The 21,241-nt window shown below is 36.3% G+C and overlaps 1 protein-coding gene across 1 annotated transcript in view; it reads right to left on the bottom strand.

Annotated features, from left to right (window-relative positions):
* The window catches only part of PMP34 (Peroxisomal Membrane Protein 34), a 178,530-nt gene that overhangs the window by 25,561 nt on the left and 131,728 nt on the right, over positions 1–21,241 (bottom strand). Inside the window, exon 7 of the mRNA XM_090405144.1 lies at positions 3,285–3,383. Coding sequence (XP_090261270.1) covers positions 3,285–3,383 — 99 coding nt within the window. The remainder of the gene's footprint in view (positions 1–3,284; positions 3,384–21,241) is intronic.

Genomic DNA, 21,241 nt, shown 5'->3' on the forward strand with positions numbered 1-21,241 from the left:
CTTGTGCCAGTTCACAATGCATTTGTCATTTTCCTCTATTTTCAAGTAAAGTTTTGCCTTTTTATTAGTGATTTTCATGCCAAATTAATTATAGCAGTTATACAATTAAGGAATCCTGTTGATATGTACTGCATTTATTTAAGATTATAACATCAACTGCATAGAGTAAACAGCTGAGATTACCATCTCCAATTTGGATATCAGGTTTAATACCATTTTCCTTCTTAATTATTGTGATGTATATAGATGATAAACAACAGCGGAAATAAAGTACACGCTTATCTCATACCTGAGTTTACATTAAACTATCTTTCTGTACCTCAGATTCTAACAGCTGATTTACACACTTTAGTATAGGCTATATATATTGTATTATGTTATACTACTTCTTCTTTGGCACTGTAGTCCCATGTAGAGCCTTGGCCTCCCATTTTTGGGTTTCATAACTCACTACGAGGTGGGGTTGTTACCCCCATGCTCAATCATGTGTAATTGTCTGTGAAGCATTGTGTTTTTAAGACTGGTTTGCCTGCTTTGCAGGAGGAAACACCCCAGATAAATTGGGGAGAAAAAACCCTGTAGTCCTCACCCACTAACTTGGATATGTCTGAGAAAGATCCTTAGCTCCTCAAGTCAGCGACGAGAATCGAACGCAGGACACTCCTTTCCCAGGCATATGGTTGCAGAGCACGTAACCACTCGGCTAACTGTGCGGACTTATTATGTTCTACTTACAACATATAACTAAGGTTTTGAACAACTTTTCTCTTGGCACAATTTCATGCCTTTTCCAAATAGATGCTGTTATATTCCCATCATTTGTTGCCTGTTTTTCTTAAAGTAAAAATGCGATCCTGACAACTATCTGGTCTGAATGCAGCTGATGAATTATAGGTGGGATATGAATTTCATCGCCTAGTGGGAGACCACTCCCCTGCTTATTGAAGGCCTAAAGTGGGTTGAAAAAGTTCCTATGTTTGGTCTCTAAGAGCAGGGTTTCTGGACTATGTAAAAATAAATTTAAAAAAATTACAAAAAAAATATATCAAGTTGATAAAAATGAAAAAAAAAAAAAAAAAAAAAAAACGTAGTCCACCCACAGTACAAATGTACTATAGATTTATTAATAACCTTTTATGGGTGGACACATAAAAAAAGTTTCTCTTCCATAGTTTTCCCTTAGTATCTTCTCAAGTAGGTCATAAATCTTACCAAACACTGTTTTTACCAAACCCTTTTTATAGATGGGTGCTATGATAGATCTACTCGGATCATTTAGAATTCAATTTTCTGATTAGGGTATCAATAAGAAACATGGAGTGTAAAACTTTTATACCACAACTGAACATTTCTGGTCAACTCTAGCTGGTTTTCCATATTTCAGGTTTCTGGTGGCTTTTTCTACTTTGCATATTCTTTGAATTCCTCTTGAATATTTTCTACCACTGTTTCATCATTCCTTGTTTTTACAGTCTTTTAAAGTAATTACTCCAACTAACTTCAGTTTTTATGTCATATTTATCATCTCAGATTCCTTTTAAAGTACTCTTTCCTTCATTTCATCAGCTTTTTCAATATCCTCTGAAACATTCTGCCACCTTCATAATATTTATCTTTTACATACTTTCCCAAAAGCTCCCATGATTTTTATTTAGCTGTTCTTACCAACAGCTTAGTTGTCTTGAATCTTTCTCTTATGATACACCTTGGCATTGGCTATCTTATTTGTCAGGAACCTTTGATATGATTTCTTCTTTTCCAAGACTATCTTTAACTTATTGAGTCCACCATGAAGTTTGAATCTGTCTATCTTTGCAAATAATTTTGCCACATGCTTCTCTAGCTGAATCAATCAGTCAGGGAGACATGTGGTGACTATGCACCAAGTACCACAGTTTCAAACTGAAAAAAAAAAAGAACCAAATTATTTGCATATACTAAGACCCTGCCTTATGGTGTTTCACATTACAACAATTTTATGTTTCACATAATTACAATTTTTCAGTTATGACTAGTGACCATATATATATGAAGCTGCATTCACTCATATGATGATTTTAGGGACTGACATCAATGAATCTGTAATCAATCTGTAAGATGTAGACTAGTATCACTGTCAAACACATTTTCAGAGCTTATTCATTTAACTCAACCACTGGATCATAGTGACTGACAGAAATTAGAATGCATATTAAAGAAGTTCAGGTGTATTTCTAAATTAATATGAAAATAATGAATTATTTGTAAGATTTAAAAATACTAAGACATTTATAAAATACGATGGAAAACAAGAAAATAAATGATATGCACTATTAAACCAGATCTTTCTTATCTAAAACAGCATGATTATGTCTTATCCTTAATCAAAATATTTAGAATGGTATGCTATTTATTAATGCTGGACTGAACTAAATGCCTGACTTATGTTCACTGTCAACAGTGTATCAAAGGTGCTTGAATGTAAATATGAAAAACCATAAAAAAATATATTTCAGTCACTTGCTAAAATCCAGATGATTTATCAGGCATTTAATACATTTCTGGATATGCTCCAACAGGATTATCATATTATGGCTACCTTGACAAAAAAAAACTTGGTTCCCTCTCAATCCCCCATTCCCCTTGCTCTTTATTTCTAGGCATGATTTTATGATTACATATTTTCTCTATACAAATATTTAACCACAGATACAGTTCTTCCTCTCACATTGAAGGCAGCTTCCTTAAACTTTCTTAGGAGCAATCAGGTTAATCCAAGATTCCCCCCCCCATCATAATGGTGCTCAATTTTTATCGCATGCCTCTTCTACAAATACCAAAGCCATATGTAATGGTCTTGGTTTTATTCACAGAAGAGCCATCTTCCTTAGACTGTTGGAAGAATGTGGTGTTTAATCTATAATTAATTTCCTTCAATCCTATTAAAACAGAACTGATAACTAGATAACTAGACTATACCCATTTACAATATAGTTGTAAACTAACTATTCTTCCTCTCCATCTGTTCTTGTTTTCTTATCCTTTGAAACAGCCTTTTTTAACAGTATTTTCTAAAAATATACGATTTCCAGTTATCAAATTATAATTGCATACCAGCATTTATTTATATTTTAACATAATTGGGGTACTTTACTAAATGAATAGGAGAGTCTCATCCAAGTGTGTAACACTTGGATGGGACTGCCTTCAAAAAATTGTGTTAAAATAAATGTTAAGTGCCCATTCCACTCAGATCCATATTACTTTGTTCAACAAAAGCAGATATGATATCATTGTGTACTTACTCTTAGTTTAGACTGTACTAACTGTAATGGATAAGTCAGGATTGTAGATATGCTTTTGGAAAGTGCTCCAATTAAGAAATATACACTGGCATCCAAATTCTGAAAAAAAGAAAAAGAAAAAAAGTAAACTTTAAATATATTCTATTTATTTTTTTTTTGTATAAGAAAAATTCAAAATGAAAAAATATTTATTATAACAAAAATACACAATGAAACCTTAGTGCAGTCTAAGGTGCATCAATACTACACTATATCACTCCTGTGAATTCTGGTAAACTTCTTATAGCATGCTGGGAAAAGGAAGATAGGATCCTTTTGATGTTTTATGATGTGAGTATGACTAAATCGTACTTACTGGGTGCGAAAATTAAGGATGTAAGTGAGAGTATTAGAGTGCAGAAGCAGAGGTTGAAAGAAATGATTTGAAAGGAGATAAATTTGATATGAGAGGGGACGTGAAGGAATTATTAGAGGTAGCGAAAGAAAAGAGTGACAGAGTTAGGATAGTGAGTCTGTTGCCACGGTATGACAGAGAAGAGTTTAGGAGGAGGGCCATAATTGCAAATGACTTTATGCGCAGGTTATGCAGACGGTGTGGTGTGGAGTGAGTTTGATGGGGGAAAGGATTTCTACAAGATGGATAGCTTACATTTGAATGGATTTGGTGTGCGAAGACTGGAAAAAGTGTTGCTGAGTGAAGTGAGAGTAGATGTGCAAAATCAGAGAAACTAGAACTATTAAGGAGGGGAGGAAGTGGATATGCAGACAACAGTGAGGCAGTTATATAAACAGTGAGGCACATTATAAACATTCTTACACTCTTTGAGTGTAAGAATGTTTATAATGGGCCTGAGCTAGTACGAAGGAGAAGAAATCAGAATGGGATAGTTAGTATAACGCATCAAGATAGGGGTGGGACAAATGGACCTCTGCATTTCATGTATACTAATGCCAGGAGTATTAGGAACAAGAAGGAAGAATTTTTGACCTTGGTTGGCTCTTCCTGGCCACAGGTTATTGGCATTAGTGAAACATGGCTGACAGAAGATGATATAGTTAGTGGGATAGAATGTGTAGGGTATAGTGTGTTCAGGAGGGACAGAGAGAATAAAATGGGGGGGGGGGGAGTGTTATTGATGATAGCTGATGAACTGCAACCAAGGAGAATAAAAGTTGTATTGCAGGATAGTGAAAAGAGCTCATTTGAGGCTATTGGGTGTGAGATTGAGACTAACGGAACAAAATGTACATTGGGTACTGCTATAGACCAGGTGATGGAATAGATGGTGGAGATAGTATGCATAGGCAAATTGATTAAATGAGTGACAGGAGTATAATTATTATGGGGGATTTCAACTATGCTAACATTGATTGAAAGGAGGAGAGGACACATGTGAGGAAGGAACTGGATTTTATTCAGTTACTGAGGGATACAAGGGGTTTGAGAGTGCTTGACCTAGTAATAGCATCTGAGAATTTGACTGTAAATGAATATGACCATGTTGCCACCTATTGGTGAGAGTGATCATAAGGTGATCAAATTTCACACGTTTAGCCACCTGTGAGGTGGATAAATGTGTGAAATTTTCGATTAAGACATGTAGAATTAGTGTGCTAGCAAGTATGACAAGATTAGGAGATTGCTTGGTTCAGTGCTATGGCATGTAAAATTGCAAGGGCTGGATGTTGATAGGGCATGGGAAGTGGTCAAGGAGCATTTGCAGGAGCTTATGGCTGACTGTATACCTAGAGTCCGAATAGTAAATCAAGTAGGGGTTAAATGGATGAATAACACCATTAAACTTGAGTTGCAAAAAAGAAAAAACTGTGGAAGGAATTTAAGGAGAAAGGTGACCTGCAGGCACACGAACGGTATAAAGCACAGGCCAGAAGGGTAACGAGTGTGGTGAGAAAAGCAAAAACGGATTATGAAAGGAAATTAGCCATGCAAGCTAAAGAGAATCCCAAATAGTTCTTTCAACATGCTGCTAGTAAAAGAAAAACTGTACAGGGCAGAATGATTTTAAGGAATGCCGATGGTAGGGAGGTCACTGAATCAGTCGACATAGTGGAATTACTGAGTGAGCACTTTGCAAGAGTAAATCATCCAGGTGGTGACGTTGAAGGAATGAAGGAACCATTATGGGAATTGTGGTGAATGAAGTAGAGATGAACAGTTTATTACAGAACCTTAATGTGAATATATCTGTGGGATTGGATGGTATATCAGCATGGGTCTTATGTGAAGCGGCTAAAGAATTGTCAGTGCCCTTGACCTTATTGTTTAATCTGAGTCTCGGGTCTGGTTTAGCCCCAAAGGGGTGGAAAGAGGGGGTCCAGTCAGGTCCAGCAGTGATACTGCTGGACCTGACTGGCTAAGGCCTTTGACAGGATACCACATGAAAGTCTAATCTGTAAACTGCAACATATGGGGATGGATATAGGGTTGGTGAGATGGATAGGAGGGTGGTTGATGGAGAGATACCAGAGAGTGGTTTATTCAGGAGTTGAGTCTAAAAGACGGCTTGCAACTAGTGATGTGCCGCAGGGGTTCTGTTCTTGGACCACTGCTGTTTAATATGTTCATTAACAATATAGGGAAGGATCTGAGAGGAACGGTACATTTGTTTGCTGATGATGCTAAGTTGGGTAGGGCAATAGTGAGTGCAGAAGTTGTCAAATTTTTGCAGGATGATTTGGATAGATTGGAGGTCTCGGCTAAGGAGAATGGATGTCAATTTAATGTGACAAAATGTAAGGTTATGCATTTTGGGGTGAAAAGATTAGCAGCAGTATATCACATTGGTGGAACTGTACTCCAGGATTGATGAGGCCAGGGACTTGGGAGTGTTGGTGGATAGGGAGTTGAAGTTTAGGGGGGCACATCGCAAAAGTGGCTAAATCAGCTCATCAAATCACTTGGATGCTGAAGAATACTTTGACGAGCAGAGATAAGCAAGTTATTGTACCTCTATACCGAGTCTTGATAAGACCTCATCTTGACTACTGTGCCCAGATTTGGTCACCTTGGTTCCTTCTTGATGGGGAGGAGGTTAAGAGGATCTAGAGGTGAGTGACCACGATGACAGCAGGTCTATGGAATGAACCTTATGAAAACAGGTTGAATATTTGTGGGTTGCAGAAATTGGTTGTTAGGCGGAAAAGGGGAAATATGATTGAGACAATCAAATTACTGAAGGGTTTCTATAGGATTAATTCAGAGGATATTTTTGAGAACAGAACTGGTGGCGGGAGGACTAGGGGACATCCATGGAAGCTGGGCAAGAGTGTGGTTAGTAAGGGTGTTAGAGCTGGGTTTTTTACTTTTAGAGTGGTCAACGAGTGGAATAAGCTGCCAGAGTCTGTTGTGGGTGCTATAACAGTGAATGAGTTCAAGTCAAAGTATGATAGATACTGTGTGAATGTCGAATAGTTGTGATGGACATGATGTCTAGGTCCTCCCTTGATGAGACTAAGGACTCCTTGGAGTCGCTCGTAATAATAATAATAATATTTTGTCAGTATGCATTAAGAAAATGATCACCTAATATATTCATCCTGTTTGCACAAAAAAGGTTGGTCCTTTAATTTTATCAATCCATTATTTTTCCCGTTATCATTAACAAAAGCTTCAACATAGGATGAACCACTGTGATACTAACGTCTTAATTTCATGTACCTAATTAGCAATAAATATACAACTTGAACAATGTATAAACCTTTAATCTATCAGTAAATCATTTACAGCTTTCAGCACAAACCACATGTATAACTTGCATATAGTAGCACTCAATGTTCAAAATGTCACCCTTTGACTTCATGAATGCCCAAAGTCAGTGCGGCCACATATCAATGGCGGCACGCACAATATCCTACGGATCCATCTTCAGATTGGCGATGTTGGGGTGTTGTTTTTTGCAGGCTACTCTCTCAAACTTTGATCACAATTTGAAGTCCAGCAGATTCAGATCGGTCAGGCACATTCACCTTCAACCACTACTGTGTGGTCCTCGCTTTGTGTGTAGAAGCTGTCCTGTTGGAAGGTCCACTGTTTACTGTGAAACAAGGTGTTGTTCATGGGCATATCACAGGTTCCAGAAGTGTCTTGATACACTTTGATATATACACTTTTGACTCTTCTGCCACATCAGCTGTGGTGTTAGGAAATGTCTGGTAGAATGACAATAGGTTCTCACCTTCAGGTCATCAGTTAGTACATGTGATATCATTCTCTGCAAAATGTTAATCTCTCACAACATCACTTTCTGTGTTCTCACAGGATTATGGTGGAGGCATGCCTTAACAAGCTATTGCATCCTAATGCAGCAAGGTTGACCTGTTCTTTGGTGGTCATATACGTCTTCTGTAATCGTTATAGCGGTTAATAGTCTGATACATAAACATCCTAATGATCCCAAGTGTTTTTAGCATGTTGAAAATAATAGGTGGCTACATTCCAACCTTGTGAAGTGCTATTACAGCTACATGGTTCTCACAATCTCCCCACTGCACGTTAACACATACAGCTAGAAACTCTCTCTCTCTACTGATAAACACGCAAATGATGGCTGCGCACAGTGTTACTAATGGAACCAGGCTTGTCAAATTCTGTGGGTGGCACAGGGGTGTGCAGAAATTGCAACATTATGGCAAGACTATGCACACTGTCCACCTAGTCGTATTTCCTCTTAGATTATATTAATACTCAAGTCATTTCATCTTTATTATATTTTATTGTTATGTTTATTATCACTAGTCTAGATTTATATGATTTGAATGATACATAACTTTTATTTATGTCTTATTTAAGCACCTGTTAGTATGTTTCATTCAGTTAATGCAAAAGCAAATAATTCTATTGGGTTGGCAAATAAGTTCGTTTGGTTTATGCGTTAGTACAAGTTTATGCCGCTTTGCCTGTTGCTATTGTTGCGCTATTGTGCAGTTGAAAGGCGACATTTCACATAACCTTTCAGTGAATTTTCATTCAGCTTACTTCAGTTGTGTGTGTGTAACATCTAATTAAAAATGGAAGGAAATAATGTACATTACCTGCAGATTTTGCTTTTTTATTTCAAAAAAGGCAAACGAGCTGCAGAGGACCATAAAAAAATATGCAGCATATATGGGGATGATGCCTTAACAAAACGCATATGCCAAAAGTGATTTGCCAAATTCCGTTCTGGAGATTTCAACGTCAGTAATACACCTCACGCTGGTCACCCGACCGAGGTTGATTCGAGTGTTGTGAAGGTCATCGACAAAAACCCGTCACAACCAGCATGGGAAATTGCTGTAGTACTGAACATATCCCATACAAGCATTGAAAACCATTTGCACAAGCTGGGATATGTTTCAAAACTCAATGTTTGGGTGCTGCATGAATTGATTGAGGCCAATATGACTGCTTGCATATCCATGTGTGATTTGCTGCGATGCCGCCAAGAAAACGACCCATTTTTGAAGCGGATGATTACGGAAGATGAAAGGGTCATGTACGATAACATGGTACGTAAAAGATCATGGGGGCACAAGAGCGAATCGCCGCAAACAACCTTGAAAGCGGGATTGCACCCAAAGAAGATCATGCTCTCTGTGTGGTGGGATCATAAGGTGTTGTCCACTATGAGGTGTTATCGTCAGAGAGAATAACTGATTCAACTGTCTATTGCTCACAGTTAATGCGACTGGCCCGTGCAATTAGCACAAAATGTCCTGAATTGGCAATCGGAAAGGAGTTGTCTTTCACCACGACAACGCCGACCCCACACATCGTTAACAACCCGGAGGAAATTGTTACTCTGGGTTGTTACATTTTGTTGCCACATTCTCTGTATTCACCGCACCTGGCACCTTCCGATTACCACTTATTCTGATAGTTGCAGCATTCTCTGAACGGGAAAACCTTCGCTTTGAGGAGGCTGTCAAAAAACACCTGGATCAATTTTTTGCCAGTAAACCTCAAGAGTTTTATGAAAGCAGCATAATGAAGTTGGTGGACAGATGGCAAGAGGTCATTGATAAAGAGAGTCAATATATAACTGACTAGTATGCATTATATATATTAAATAAAATGTGTTTCATTCCACTCTGAAAAACCGAACGAACTTATCTGCCAACCCAATATATGTTGCTGAATGTTTAAAAGTGCTAAGAAAAGGAGTGAATTACCACTCTTTTAATGCAGTGAGGCATGATAAAAATATTGCAGAGCCATAAAAAGCATTATTATTGTAAGTTTAATTTTCCTAGTCATTTATAAATGTGATTGGTGTATCTGAATTGCTAGCAAGTTGTGGGAATGCTAATGTTGCAAGATTTTATTGCCATTGAGTGCAATGTAGCTATGCAGAGTAGGATCAATAATTACATGACAAATAATAAAAAGTACCGTATTTGCTGGTGTATAAGACGAAATTTTTTCCTCTAAAAATAGGTCTGAAAAACATGGTGCGTCTTATACGCCAATAGTCAGTTTTTTATTACTTTCATTTCTGGAAATTTTCTCTGTTCCGAGTTACGTGATTTCTTTATTGCTTCCTTGCAGTGTGTGAGCATTCCAGTTATGTAGAGCAGTGTTTCTCAAACTTCAGACATCTGACTCAAATCAAACATATGATTGGTGCGGTATTAACAAAAGATCATGCTACTAAATGACAAAGACAAGCCGACAGTTGAGTTGAAATGCTAATTCTCTTCAACCGAATTCCTTATATAATATCTGAAACACATTCACTATATATTTCTTCGTTTTACACGTTCACTCAAACAAAACCATATGTTGCACTGGCAACATATGGTTTTGCTCGAGTCATACAGCATTTTCTGTGGGAGGGAGACATGCGATTCATTAGTTACTGCCGTTTTTATCCCAGTTGTCTCTAATTGCACTGTTTGAGAAACATATCACACAGCCTGCAGATGTCTTTACTTTATTCACTGAAACCATAGGAACGTTTTACAATCTCGAACTTCATGGATACATTGAATTTTATTCTATGCATTAATGATGCACAGTGGAAAATTGCCACGGACCCCCCTGAAGACCTTTTACGTAGATGCGCATACACTGTCATCGACGATCACAGCTGTGTCCTGTTCGTTTAAACTTTCCAATTGTTGTCGCAGTCGTTAACCTGATAAATTTCTGCCGTTAAATTTTCTCTAAATTTCTTGGCAAATAATGGCTGAAAAACGTCGGCATTGTTACAATATTGTATATAAGCTACAGTTACAATATTGTATATAAGCTACATGTGATTGCGTATGCTAAAGAACATGGAAACAGGGCTGCAGAGAGGCATTTTGGACCCCCCCCCCCCCAACTGAGAAAATGATAAGAACTTGGCAGAATCAGGAAGAGGATTTAAAAAAAGCAACTCACAGTAAACATAACCTCAAAGTGGAACTGCAAAATGGCCAGCTTGAGTCAGAACTGAATACTTAGATTTTAGACCAGAGAAAAGTGGAACTTTCAGTGTCTACAAAAATGATTATTCATCAAGCAAAAGCGATGGCCACTAACAGAGGGATCACCAACTTTACTGGATCAACATCATGATGTTCAAGATTCATGAAGAGAAATCAGCTATGTATGCGGACTAAAACAAAAATATCACAAAAGATGCCAGCTGAATACGAAGAAAAAATTATTGAATTTCATCGATTCGTCATTAACACAAGGAAACGAGAAAATTTTGAACTTGCGCAAATAGGAAACATGGACGAGGTTCCGCTGACTTTTGATGTGCCCTCAAACAAAACTGTAGATTCTAAGGGCACTAAAAGTGTTACTATTAAAACTTCAGGGCATGAAAAAACTCACTACACAGTTGTTTTATCCTGCTGTGCTGATGGGGCAAAATTGCTGCCGCTATTGAAAAATAAGGAAGAGGCTACTCAAAGAAAACCTGCTTAAAGGAGTGTTTGTACATGTTCACGCAAAAGGCTGGATGGATGGAGGAGGAATGAAGTTATGGATAGATAAAATTTGGTCTAGGCACCCTGGTGGACTATTGAAGAAGCCTGCCATGCTAGTATGGGATCAGTTTCGTTCTCACAGAACAGATGATGTTATAAATAAACTCAAGGAATTAAAAACTCAACTGTAATTCCAGGAGGTCTAACTAGTCAGCTTCAACCTTTAGATGTCTGTATTAATAAACCATTTAAGGGGTTTATGAAGGAGTAGAACAGCTAGATGCAGTCTTCAGATTTTGAGATTACGCCATCAGGAAGAAGGAAGAGGCCTAGCATTTTGCAAGTTTGTGAGTGGGTCAAAGCTTCATGGGATGCTGCGAAAACTGAGACAGTGGTTAAATCATTTAAGTGTGGAATTAGTAATGCATTGGATGGCACAGATGACAATTTGTTGTGTGAGGACTCAGATTCTGATTTAGAAGAGGTTTCAAGTGTCTCTTCGTTTAGCTCTGGAGATGAATTTCTAGGTTTTGACGATTAAAAGGTGGGTATTATTTCCTAGTTAGATTAGGTATTTGTTGAAAGCAGACCTACTTATTCCTTTATATTTGAAATACTGTAAATTCATTATAATATTCAGTGATAAAGTTTTTACCTAAAAAATGTGTACAAAAAAGGGGGTGCGCCCTATATGTCGGCAAATACGGTAATTCACAATCTCTAAGCTGGCAGTTCATAATGTTTTTTTTTTTTTTTTTTGCAAAGTGGAAATCAGAGATGTTATCTAACAGTCTGCTCTTCTGACATGGGAAACCAAGGAGTAAACAAACTGCAGACAAATTCCCATAATTTTGATTTATTTAGTCCAAAGCTGATAATTTACAGTCTTTTAAACTCTATATATATATATATATATATATATATATATATATATATATATAGTTTAAATGGTTTAAACTATTTAAATTAGTTTAAATGACTATATACTGAGAATGGAAAAACAACAAGGTTTAATATTAAGATACAACTAGTTTCGTTGAATGATTCAACTTCTTCAGGTATCACAGGCAAAGAATTATACAAAAAATGACAGAGACATGATAAAATTACATCAACAGATCTAGTATAAACGACAATAGTACAATATATATATATATATATATATATATATATATATATATATATATATATATATATATATATATATATATATATATATATATATATATATATATATATATATATATATGTTAAAGATACCAAGCTATTTTAAACCTGGTTTTTACTCCATTTCCCAAGTAAGCAAACAGACAAATAAGTGAAGTTTGCACCTGCACGTAATGCAAGTCTAAGTGACCCACATACATCTCCTCAAGGAGATGGGCTTTGCATTAAGGGTAAATATTAAGAATAGTGATCAGAGCTTATTTCACCTTTACCACGAGTTGCCTTAGACTTGCGCTACTTTGCTGGTCACCTAGACTCGCATTACGTGCAGGCACAAACTTGACTTATTTATCTGTTTGCTTACTTGGGAAATGCAGTAAAAACCAGGTTTAAAATAGCTTGGTATCTTTAACATATATTATACCCAAGGTAAAAACTTTCTACATATATACATATATATATATATATACATATATATATATGCATTACTTCCATGTGTTGTTTATAACAACAAAAGTGAACATACTGGTAACTCTTTCCCCTTCCATTGTTTTTTTTTGTTATTTCAAAGAATATTCTATAAATGCAATTTTATGAATTCAAAGTTGAAAGGTTGCAGGTTCTCCCATGCAGATCCCAACCATGAAAGGTTTATTTGTAAACCTAGTACATTCATACCATGGGCAGACTAAGGATTCCCCCCCCCCCCTTATTGATTTCTTATAGTTTTTTGGTAATTTTTTTACACAGTCTGGAAACTTTGCTTCTAGAGACCAAACATGGAACTTTTTCAAGTCACTTCAGATCTCCAATAAGTAGGTAGTGGTCTCACACCAGACGAAGAAGTAGTCTTCATGAGTTAACAGTAAGCAATGAAATAAGCAAAAATGAAGAATAGATAGAAATAATTGCACCATGTGATATACCTTGATATAAAAAAAGCTGACAACTTTATAAGATCCAATCTGAAAACAGAACCTTATGAATTTTTCAAAACAAAGGCATATATAAAGTTGTAGGATAGATTTTGAAAACACCCTAATTTAACAATGTTCTAGGCACTGGCCTAGAACATTGTTAAGTAATTGTAATAAATTGATAACTGGTTACACCAGTCATTTGAACCTAGCTTTAAAACAGCATCTAGATATCAGTAAGGACAAACTTTTTATTTGGAGAACAAGAGAAGGAAGAAAGAAATCCAAATAAAGGGAGATTACTCCTTTTTAAATATTATTCTTATGTGTGACACCTCCAAGGAGTTCAAAGACTCATTGTGGGAGGGCACTCCATTCCACATAACCATCTTCACTACTTTATCCTCAATCTACACATAACATTCGACTACAGCTACTAACTGTATTTATTTTTTATTTGTAAATTGCATGTGCACTCTGGCTGATTTGACTGCATGCAAGATAAAAATCCAAGTTTCTGGGAGAAAAAACATGCTGCTAACATATGAGATCAGTTAATTCACCTTCGTTTAAAAAAGCCTAAATAAAGGTTCTTCTCATCATAAGAAAAATCGAACTCAGGTTTTTTCTAATTGAAGGGCACTGTGTCCCATTATTCTTCCAACTGTGATACACAGACACTGTAATAAATTATACTTTTAGTTTTATAGTTTCACTTTCTCAAAGTTAGTACTGTCAAAACATACTGTACAAGACGTAGGTGTTCAACCTATAATATGTTAGTACCATGGGTGATTAAAGAGCTTAGAAAGGAGAAACTTGTTTATGAAGGCATGTGAGAGGAGAAGAAGAAGAGCAGTAGAGGGAATAAAGTAAAGTTCTGTTTACTCCAATTCACAAATAACACTAATAATAAGAGATCTGAAAACAGAAAAGTGGAAAGATGGATATATACAGGGTGGTTCAAAATTCCACGTACAAACTTTGAGGGGAGGTAGAGAACATCAAAATCAACTATATTCACATAGGAAAGCATGACTGGAAACACCACTGGAAGGTTCTAACAGGGACACAAAGATACAGAAATAACACAAGGCAGTAAGAAAAAAACTTTATTAGGCGTAAAACTTTATTAGGTGTAAAAAACTTTATTAGGCGTAACTGAACAGTTCAATAGTAGTTGGATACATAATATGGTAAACGAGGTGCATATCTGCCATCTCAGCATTTGTAATGTACGAAGAACGATGCATGTTCTTCGTACAACGTCAAAAGCTTCAATGAGGAAGCCCCAATTGCTCACCTGGAGCACTGGCAAACAGCGCCACCTATCACTTTTGGGTGACGTTTCTGGTCATGCTTTCCTATGTGAATATGGTTGATTTTAATGTTCTCTACCTCCCTCAAAGTTTGTATGTGGAATTTTGAACCACCCTGTATATATTACACACACAGTAAATTCCAGTTAATTAGGATAGGCATTTATTTGGGACAAATATTGAAGAACAGAAACAAATCGAGACTATAACCCAAAGTTGCTTCGCTTAATTGGGGCCACCTTGCCACTTTATTGGGACAGTGGCTGTAGATGTAGATGCTAATCACCCATGGTATTAGCATCTATAGGTTGAACACCTACGTCTTGTACAGTATGTTTTAACAGTTTTAACAGTGAGTTGTATAGAGACCGTTGCTGTCAGTCAGTACCAGAATACAGAGTAGAGAGGATGTGAGTATTTTAACACACACCTTTAGAAAAAAGGTGTGTGTTAATTTTTTTAGTAAATTTAGTAAAAAGTGTAACAAATTGTGTAGCGATTTAATTTTTTTTCTGTTTTTATAAGGCCCTGTCAAGATACCAAGGAAAGATCTAACGTCAGCAGATAAAATTGCCTTACTTCACAAAATAAAAAGCCAACCATCTAACACCAGTCGTCAGCTGGCAGAGATAACCCGTGTTCCAAAATCTACATCACACATTTGTTAGGCTAGCAGGACAAATTATGAGAAAAATGGGCCTCATGCAATGAACAACAGGGAAAATCCCAAAAACGGAAGTGAGAAGGCAAGGATCCAGACGTTGAGGAGGCTCTCAATCAATGGTTCTCTACTGTAACCTGACAAAACGTGCAAGTTAATGGTCAAATGTTAAAACACAAATCAGAAGAGTTAGCTAGAAAGCAGGGCTATGTGAGCCTTTAAAGCTACAGATGGTTGGTTATTGCAATGGAAAACCAGACATGAAATAAAATTTAAAAAGGCACAACGGTGAGAAGGACAGTGCTGATACTGCAAACACTGAATGGTGGAAATCAACTAAACTACCTGAATTGCTGCAGAAGTTTAGTCCTGATGAAATCTATGATGCTGATAAAACAGGTCTGTTTCACCATGCCACACCAGATGGTTCCCTGAGCTATAAATTTCAGCGCTGTCAGGTTCAAAAAAAAAGCAACGGATTGCGTTACTGTGTTGTGCTGCTGTAACATGTCGGGAAGTGACAAATGGAAGCTGTTGGTTATTGGGAAAAAAGTGCCAAGTCTCGATGCATTAAAGGACTTAGAATAGGCAGTTTGCCAATTCTGTATTATGCCAACAAGAATGCATGGATGACTTCTGTTATTTTTCAGGAATGGCTGATGAGTTGGGATGCAGAACTTCAATGAAATTCAAGAAAAATTCTGCTTCTGGACAACTGTGCAGCACACCCTCAGACTGTTTGAAACACATTCAGCTTGAATTTCTTCTTGCTAACACCATGTCCCTGGTACAGCCACTGGGCATGAGAATCATAAAAAATTTGAAGACATATTGCAGAAGGTTGATACACTACATCCTTGAAACAATTGAAGAAAATCTACTGATGTCATCTTCAACAGCCAAAGAAATCAGTGTGAAGGTTGCCATTTTACAGGCAGTACAATTTGCTGTAGATAGTTGGCGAGAAAAAATAAACTGCAAAACAATTCAAAACTGCTTTGCTCATTGTGATTTTGAGAATTTAGACCAGGAAATGCCAGATATGACTGATAATGAAAATCATTTTGGAACTGCAATACATCAAAAACTATGAAGAGTTTTTATGCACTGACAACAGCCTTCAATGTTACAATGAAAATGAAGATTGTGAGGATGCAATTGTTGAACAAATTGCAATAAAACACCTAAAGATTCCAGAAGACAAGGAAAGTAATGAGAATAACACACCTGAACATGAGCAAGTGACTAACCAGGAAACTAGGAAATTTACTGCTGAATTACGACACTATGCAAGAAGGCAACCTTTATCTGAAATAGATACATGCTGATTTTGTTCAGATGCAGTCTAGAAAGGGAACATGTCAGGGTATACTTGATAAATTTCTCCAAAATAAATGTTAGGGAAAATATGCTTCTTTGACAGATACCTACGTATAATTAACCTTTTTAGGGATACTGGCATATATGTACGTTTATGTTGATATCTTGAAACATGGTTAACAAAGGTATACTGAAAGTTTGTCTATTTTTAAACATTTTAACTTTTTTCCATAGAATTTTTCATAACTGGGGCAGCCACTTAATTGGGACAAAGTATTCTGGTCCCGATGTGGCCTAATTAACTGGAATTCACTGTGTGTGTGTATGTATATATATATATATATATAACAATAATTTAGAAGAAGGACTTCAATAACTTAATGTAATTCTTCCTTGACTCCATAAAACATGACCTGTTGCACTGACAGTGCAAGAGCAGCTACCAGTTCAAAGTTCCTAGACACAGAGATACAATAAAGATAACTCAATTAAAAACTGCATATTTAAGCATACCATAAGCTAATAAAAATTCATCCATATGGGCAATCTAATTTTAACTCCAAATTAAATGCAGCAAGAGCATATTCTAACCAGCCAAAGTCTAAAAAACTAAAATGTAGCAATTTAACATTGGAGAATGTTAAGCTGCTACATATCAATTATAAATAAAAAATGTAGGAAAAAATCAAAATAAACACCTTGCTGAAGAAAGTTTTTTCACTAAATGAAACTTGCCAAGAAATTATATTATTGTTTAATCCTTTAATCCAAGTGGATAAACCTTTTGCTACTTGTACATAGAAAATACGACTTTTACATTAATTCATCTTTGGTCTAGTTCCCACTGCAGAGACCTCAATAAAGGTCAAAACTGGTGTAGGTAGTGATCCTTCACATAATTGGATACTAAAGCAACTGATGTGAATTAAACAATATCTATATACAAGAAGCTTGGTTGTGAAAATATTTCATGTGTACACTTTGTTTGCTTACACCTGGATAAAATATTAAACAAGAATATAATTTGTCAGCAAGTTTAATGGATATGTTTTCATGAGTTTTTCAATGATTATGTGAAATCAAATTGAATTTAATATTTTGAAGGATTTATCCAACTTTACAGCTGTAAAAATATTATGTGATGTTCAAGTTACATCCTGAAACTTTTGTTATTCAAATTGCACATTATCTTGTACATTTAGGGGAGAAGAAGCATTTGATAATACAGTGCAATGTATGGAGGACTCACTATAGCAAACATTCTATAAAAAACTACTGAAAAGTCCTGACCAAAGACTTATAGGTACAATATTATGCTAAAAGAAATTCAGTATTACGTAACTACATGACGATGGTATTCAAAACCTAAGGAAGAAACACTATTTTTGAAGATTACAACTGCAAAATTCATATGAATCAGCTTGTGGCAATTTGTATAACTGACAATTTCAAGTAGAAAGCAAGTACACACTCAAATTTTCAAATCGTGTGCAAAGGGGGTCACATGGTAGCACTTATTAGAATAAAAGGCAAAAAGTTGTGCTAAGCAAATTGTGTTTGAAGGAAGCTCTTTTCATGAGGGAATAAAATTGCAAACTTGGATGTCTTTTAATGTCTTGAAGGCGTCATTTAGATAATTTGATGCAGGGAAGAATTATGGAAAGCTTGAAGAAGGCAACAGAGTTACTGATATTGCCAGAAAGTTTGGATGTAGTATCACATCCAATCGCTGGGCAGCATTTCAGACCAATGAAATGTGTTCCAGACATTCACTAAGAAGTCGCCCTTACTCTACCATGGAGCATGAAGACAGATTTCTGGTTATAATGTAAAACATAATCAACACACCATGGCAGGTCACAAAGTTGGCTCCATTCAAGCACAGGTACACAGATATTTTGACAATGTGTGACAAGACGTCTGCAACAAGTGGGCCTATATGCCCAAATGTTCTTGAAAGGGATAGATACAGCAGTACTGGGGTAATGGTGTGAGGAGGCATTATGGATCTTAATGGAAACACTGAGCTACAAGTGCTGGAAAAACGGACTATGACTGGTGAACAATATTACAATGAAGTTCTTCAATGTTATGTTCGATTGTTCTGTGGTGCTGTGTGCAAAGAATTCATTTTTATGGATTACAGTGCCACCCCACATTGTACATGAGCAGTGGAGATACAGCTGGAAAACGAGGATATTAACTGAATTGAGTGGCCAGCACACTCCCAAAATCTCAACCCAATAAAAATGTATTGCTGCTTGAAATTCTCCTCCAGAAAACAAATAAGGCCTTATCCTTCTCTGAAGGAGAAGTAGGCCAGTTTGCTTTAAAAGCTCTTGAACTGCTTGGTGCTAAGCATGGTACAATGTTGTGAGCAGTGGCAGCGCTACGGTCTTTGCCACCCACATGCAATTTCTATCTAAGCACCTCTGTAACGATCTGGGTGTGTGTGTGTGTGTGTGTGTGTGTGTGTGCCCTAGCAGCAGCGCCCACTTGCACACCATGCTCTGAATGCCCGCTTCCACCAGCTCTGGTTGTGAGAGCTGAAATGCAGTTCTGGATGGACATATTCCATACTGAAATGTCTTTCCACATAGTTTTCTGTAAGCACTGTTGTTGATTCCTTAACTTCATTAATTCTTTATTAATGAAGTTAAGGAATCATTAATAATTATTTCCTTAATTAATTAAGGAAATAATTTATTCTTCATTAATTCCTTAACTACATCCTTAGGAAATTTGTAACTTTTGCCAAAAACATATTGCAATTTAATTTGTACAAAATTTGTAGCATATTTTTGTGTAATATAATTTATTAGTATTCTGGCATTCAATAGTTTTAAAATCTCTTTTTTCACTTGGTTATGCTATTAATTAAATGCCAAGAAATTATATTCTCAGTTTCATCCTTTATCCAAGTGTAAGCAACAAAGTGTGCATGTGAAGTCACTTCACGACTGGGTGACTTGTATATAGAGACTAATGACTTCATATGAATTGCCTTAGTATCCTATAATGCAAAGCACATATCCTTACAGACATGTATAATGCTATACATTATGGGAAGGGCCACTAAGCCGTTTATTGAGGTTTTTAATGAAGTAGCATTAAGGTTGTAATAGTGTAGAATTCTATTTATTTTATTTGATAACTCTTCAATGTATGGGATAGCTATGGTTTTACAATAATCTATATTATATGTATTTTTTGATGCAGTTTTATGAAGAACTTTATTGATGATATTTTTACTGCAGACATTATACAGCAATCCCTTGATTAGTGCACCTACTAATACGTTCCTTAAAACAAGTGCATTAATCGAAAATGCACTAATCGAATACAATAACCTATGGAAACACTGTATAATTTGTTCTTCAAATTTCTTTTTTAAACCTTAATTTTTTTATAAAAGAATTAAGGTATGTCTCAGGGCCTAGTTAAAGGAAAACTATGAAGCTGAAAAACAATAAAACATATTCAGAATATAAATTTTATTATTCTACTTCTTAACAAAGAATTGAGCTAACGTAGTTTGGCAGGCATTTTGTTTCTTTTTTTCATACAACCGACAGTATGGCCTTATTGCCTCTTCTACTCTTCTGCAAATTTTACTGCTTCTCTCTTCATCAGGGTCAGCCTCTAAGCATTGCTGCTTAAAAACTTCGATTGCATGAAAAATATTTTCAAATTGTTTCCGTGAAATCTCTTTTGGCTGACTATCAGTGGTTAAATTTTCTTCATATTCTTCGGGATCTTCCCGCTGTGCATCTAAATTTAGCAGGTTGGAATCACTCAGTTCTTCAGAATGAGATTTAATTATTTATTAATGATTCATTAATCATTAATTAATATCAAGGTTTGCTAAACATTTATTCCCCTTGTTATGATCTACCATGGATTAAATTTTGTTCACATTACTGTTTTCATTTGCTGCTCTCCTCCTCCTCCTCATCATCATCAAATTCCTGTCATGTACCCTCAAGGGGTGTACAGGATATGATAGTACTACATGAAAAAAATTACATCATTATTAATCTACAATTTTCCTCCAAATCAGTCTGTTACTTGTCAAGACTCCAACATTATCAGATCTTATATTTCTATCGTCTAAAGCACTTTGTACCGTATCAATCCACCTATATCTTGGTCTTCCTCTGGGTCGTTTTGCTGCCAACCTAGCAGAGAACACTTGTTTTGCTAATCTTTCCTTGCCCATTCTGTTTAAGTGACCATACCACCTGAGATTAGCTCTGCTAACACATTCCTGGATGCTGACAATGTCAAGTTCTTTCCTAATATCCTCGTTTTTAATATGATATCGCCATTGATGCCATCTGTTCACGCCTATAATCTTTCTCAGGACTCTCATATCTGTGGTCTCTAGTCTTTGGTCAAGTGTTTTACTTCTGACCCAGCTCTCAGATCCATAAGTTAAAACTGGTTTGAACACTGTCTTGTATACAGCTAATTTAGTGTTCTGACTAATTTCTCGACTACCTCCACATAGCCTTTAACGGAATGCGGAGAACCGACTAGGGCTTCTGACCTAATGTCCAATCCTCACCTTCTCGTGGTGCACCCTGTTGGGTATCTACTTGGATACTGAACGAACGAGGATGGGCTGGCAATTTGGGATTTAGCCGACCAAAT

Source organism: Typopeltis vanoorti, chromosome 2, assembly GCF_054136105.1.
Source record: "Typopeltis vanoorti isolate ZY-2024b chromosome 2, IOZ_Tvanoo_1.0, whole genome shotgun sequence".
Taxonomy (NCBI): Eukaryota; Metazoa; Arthropoda; class Arachnida; order Uropygi; family Thelyphonidae; genus Typopeltis; species Typopeltis vanoorti.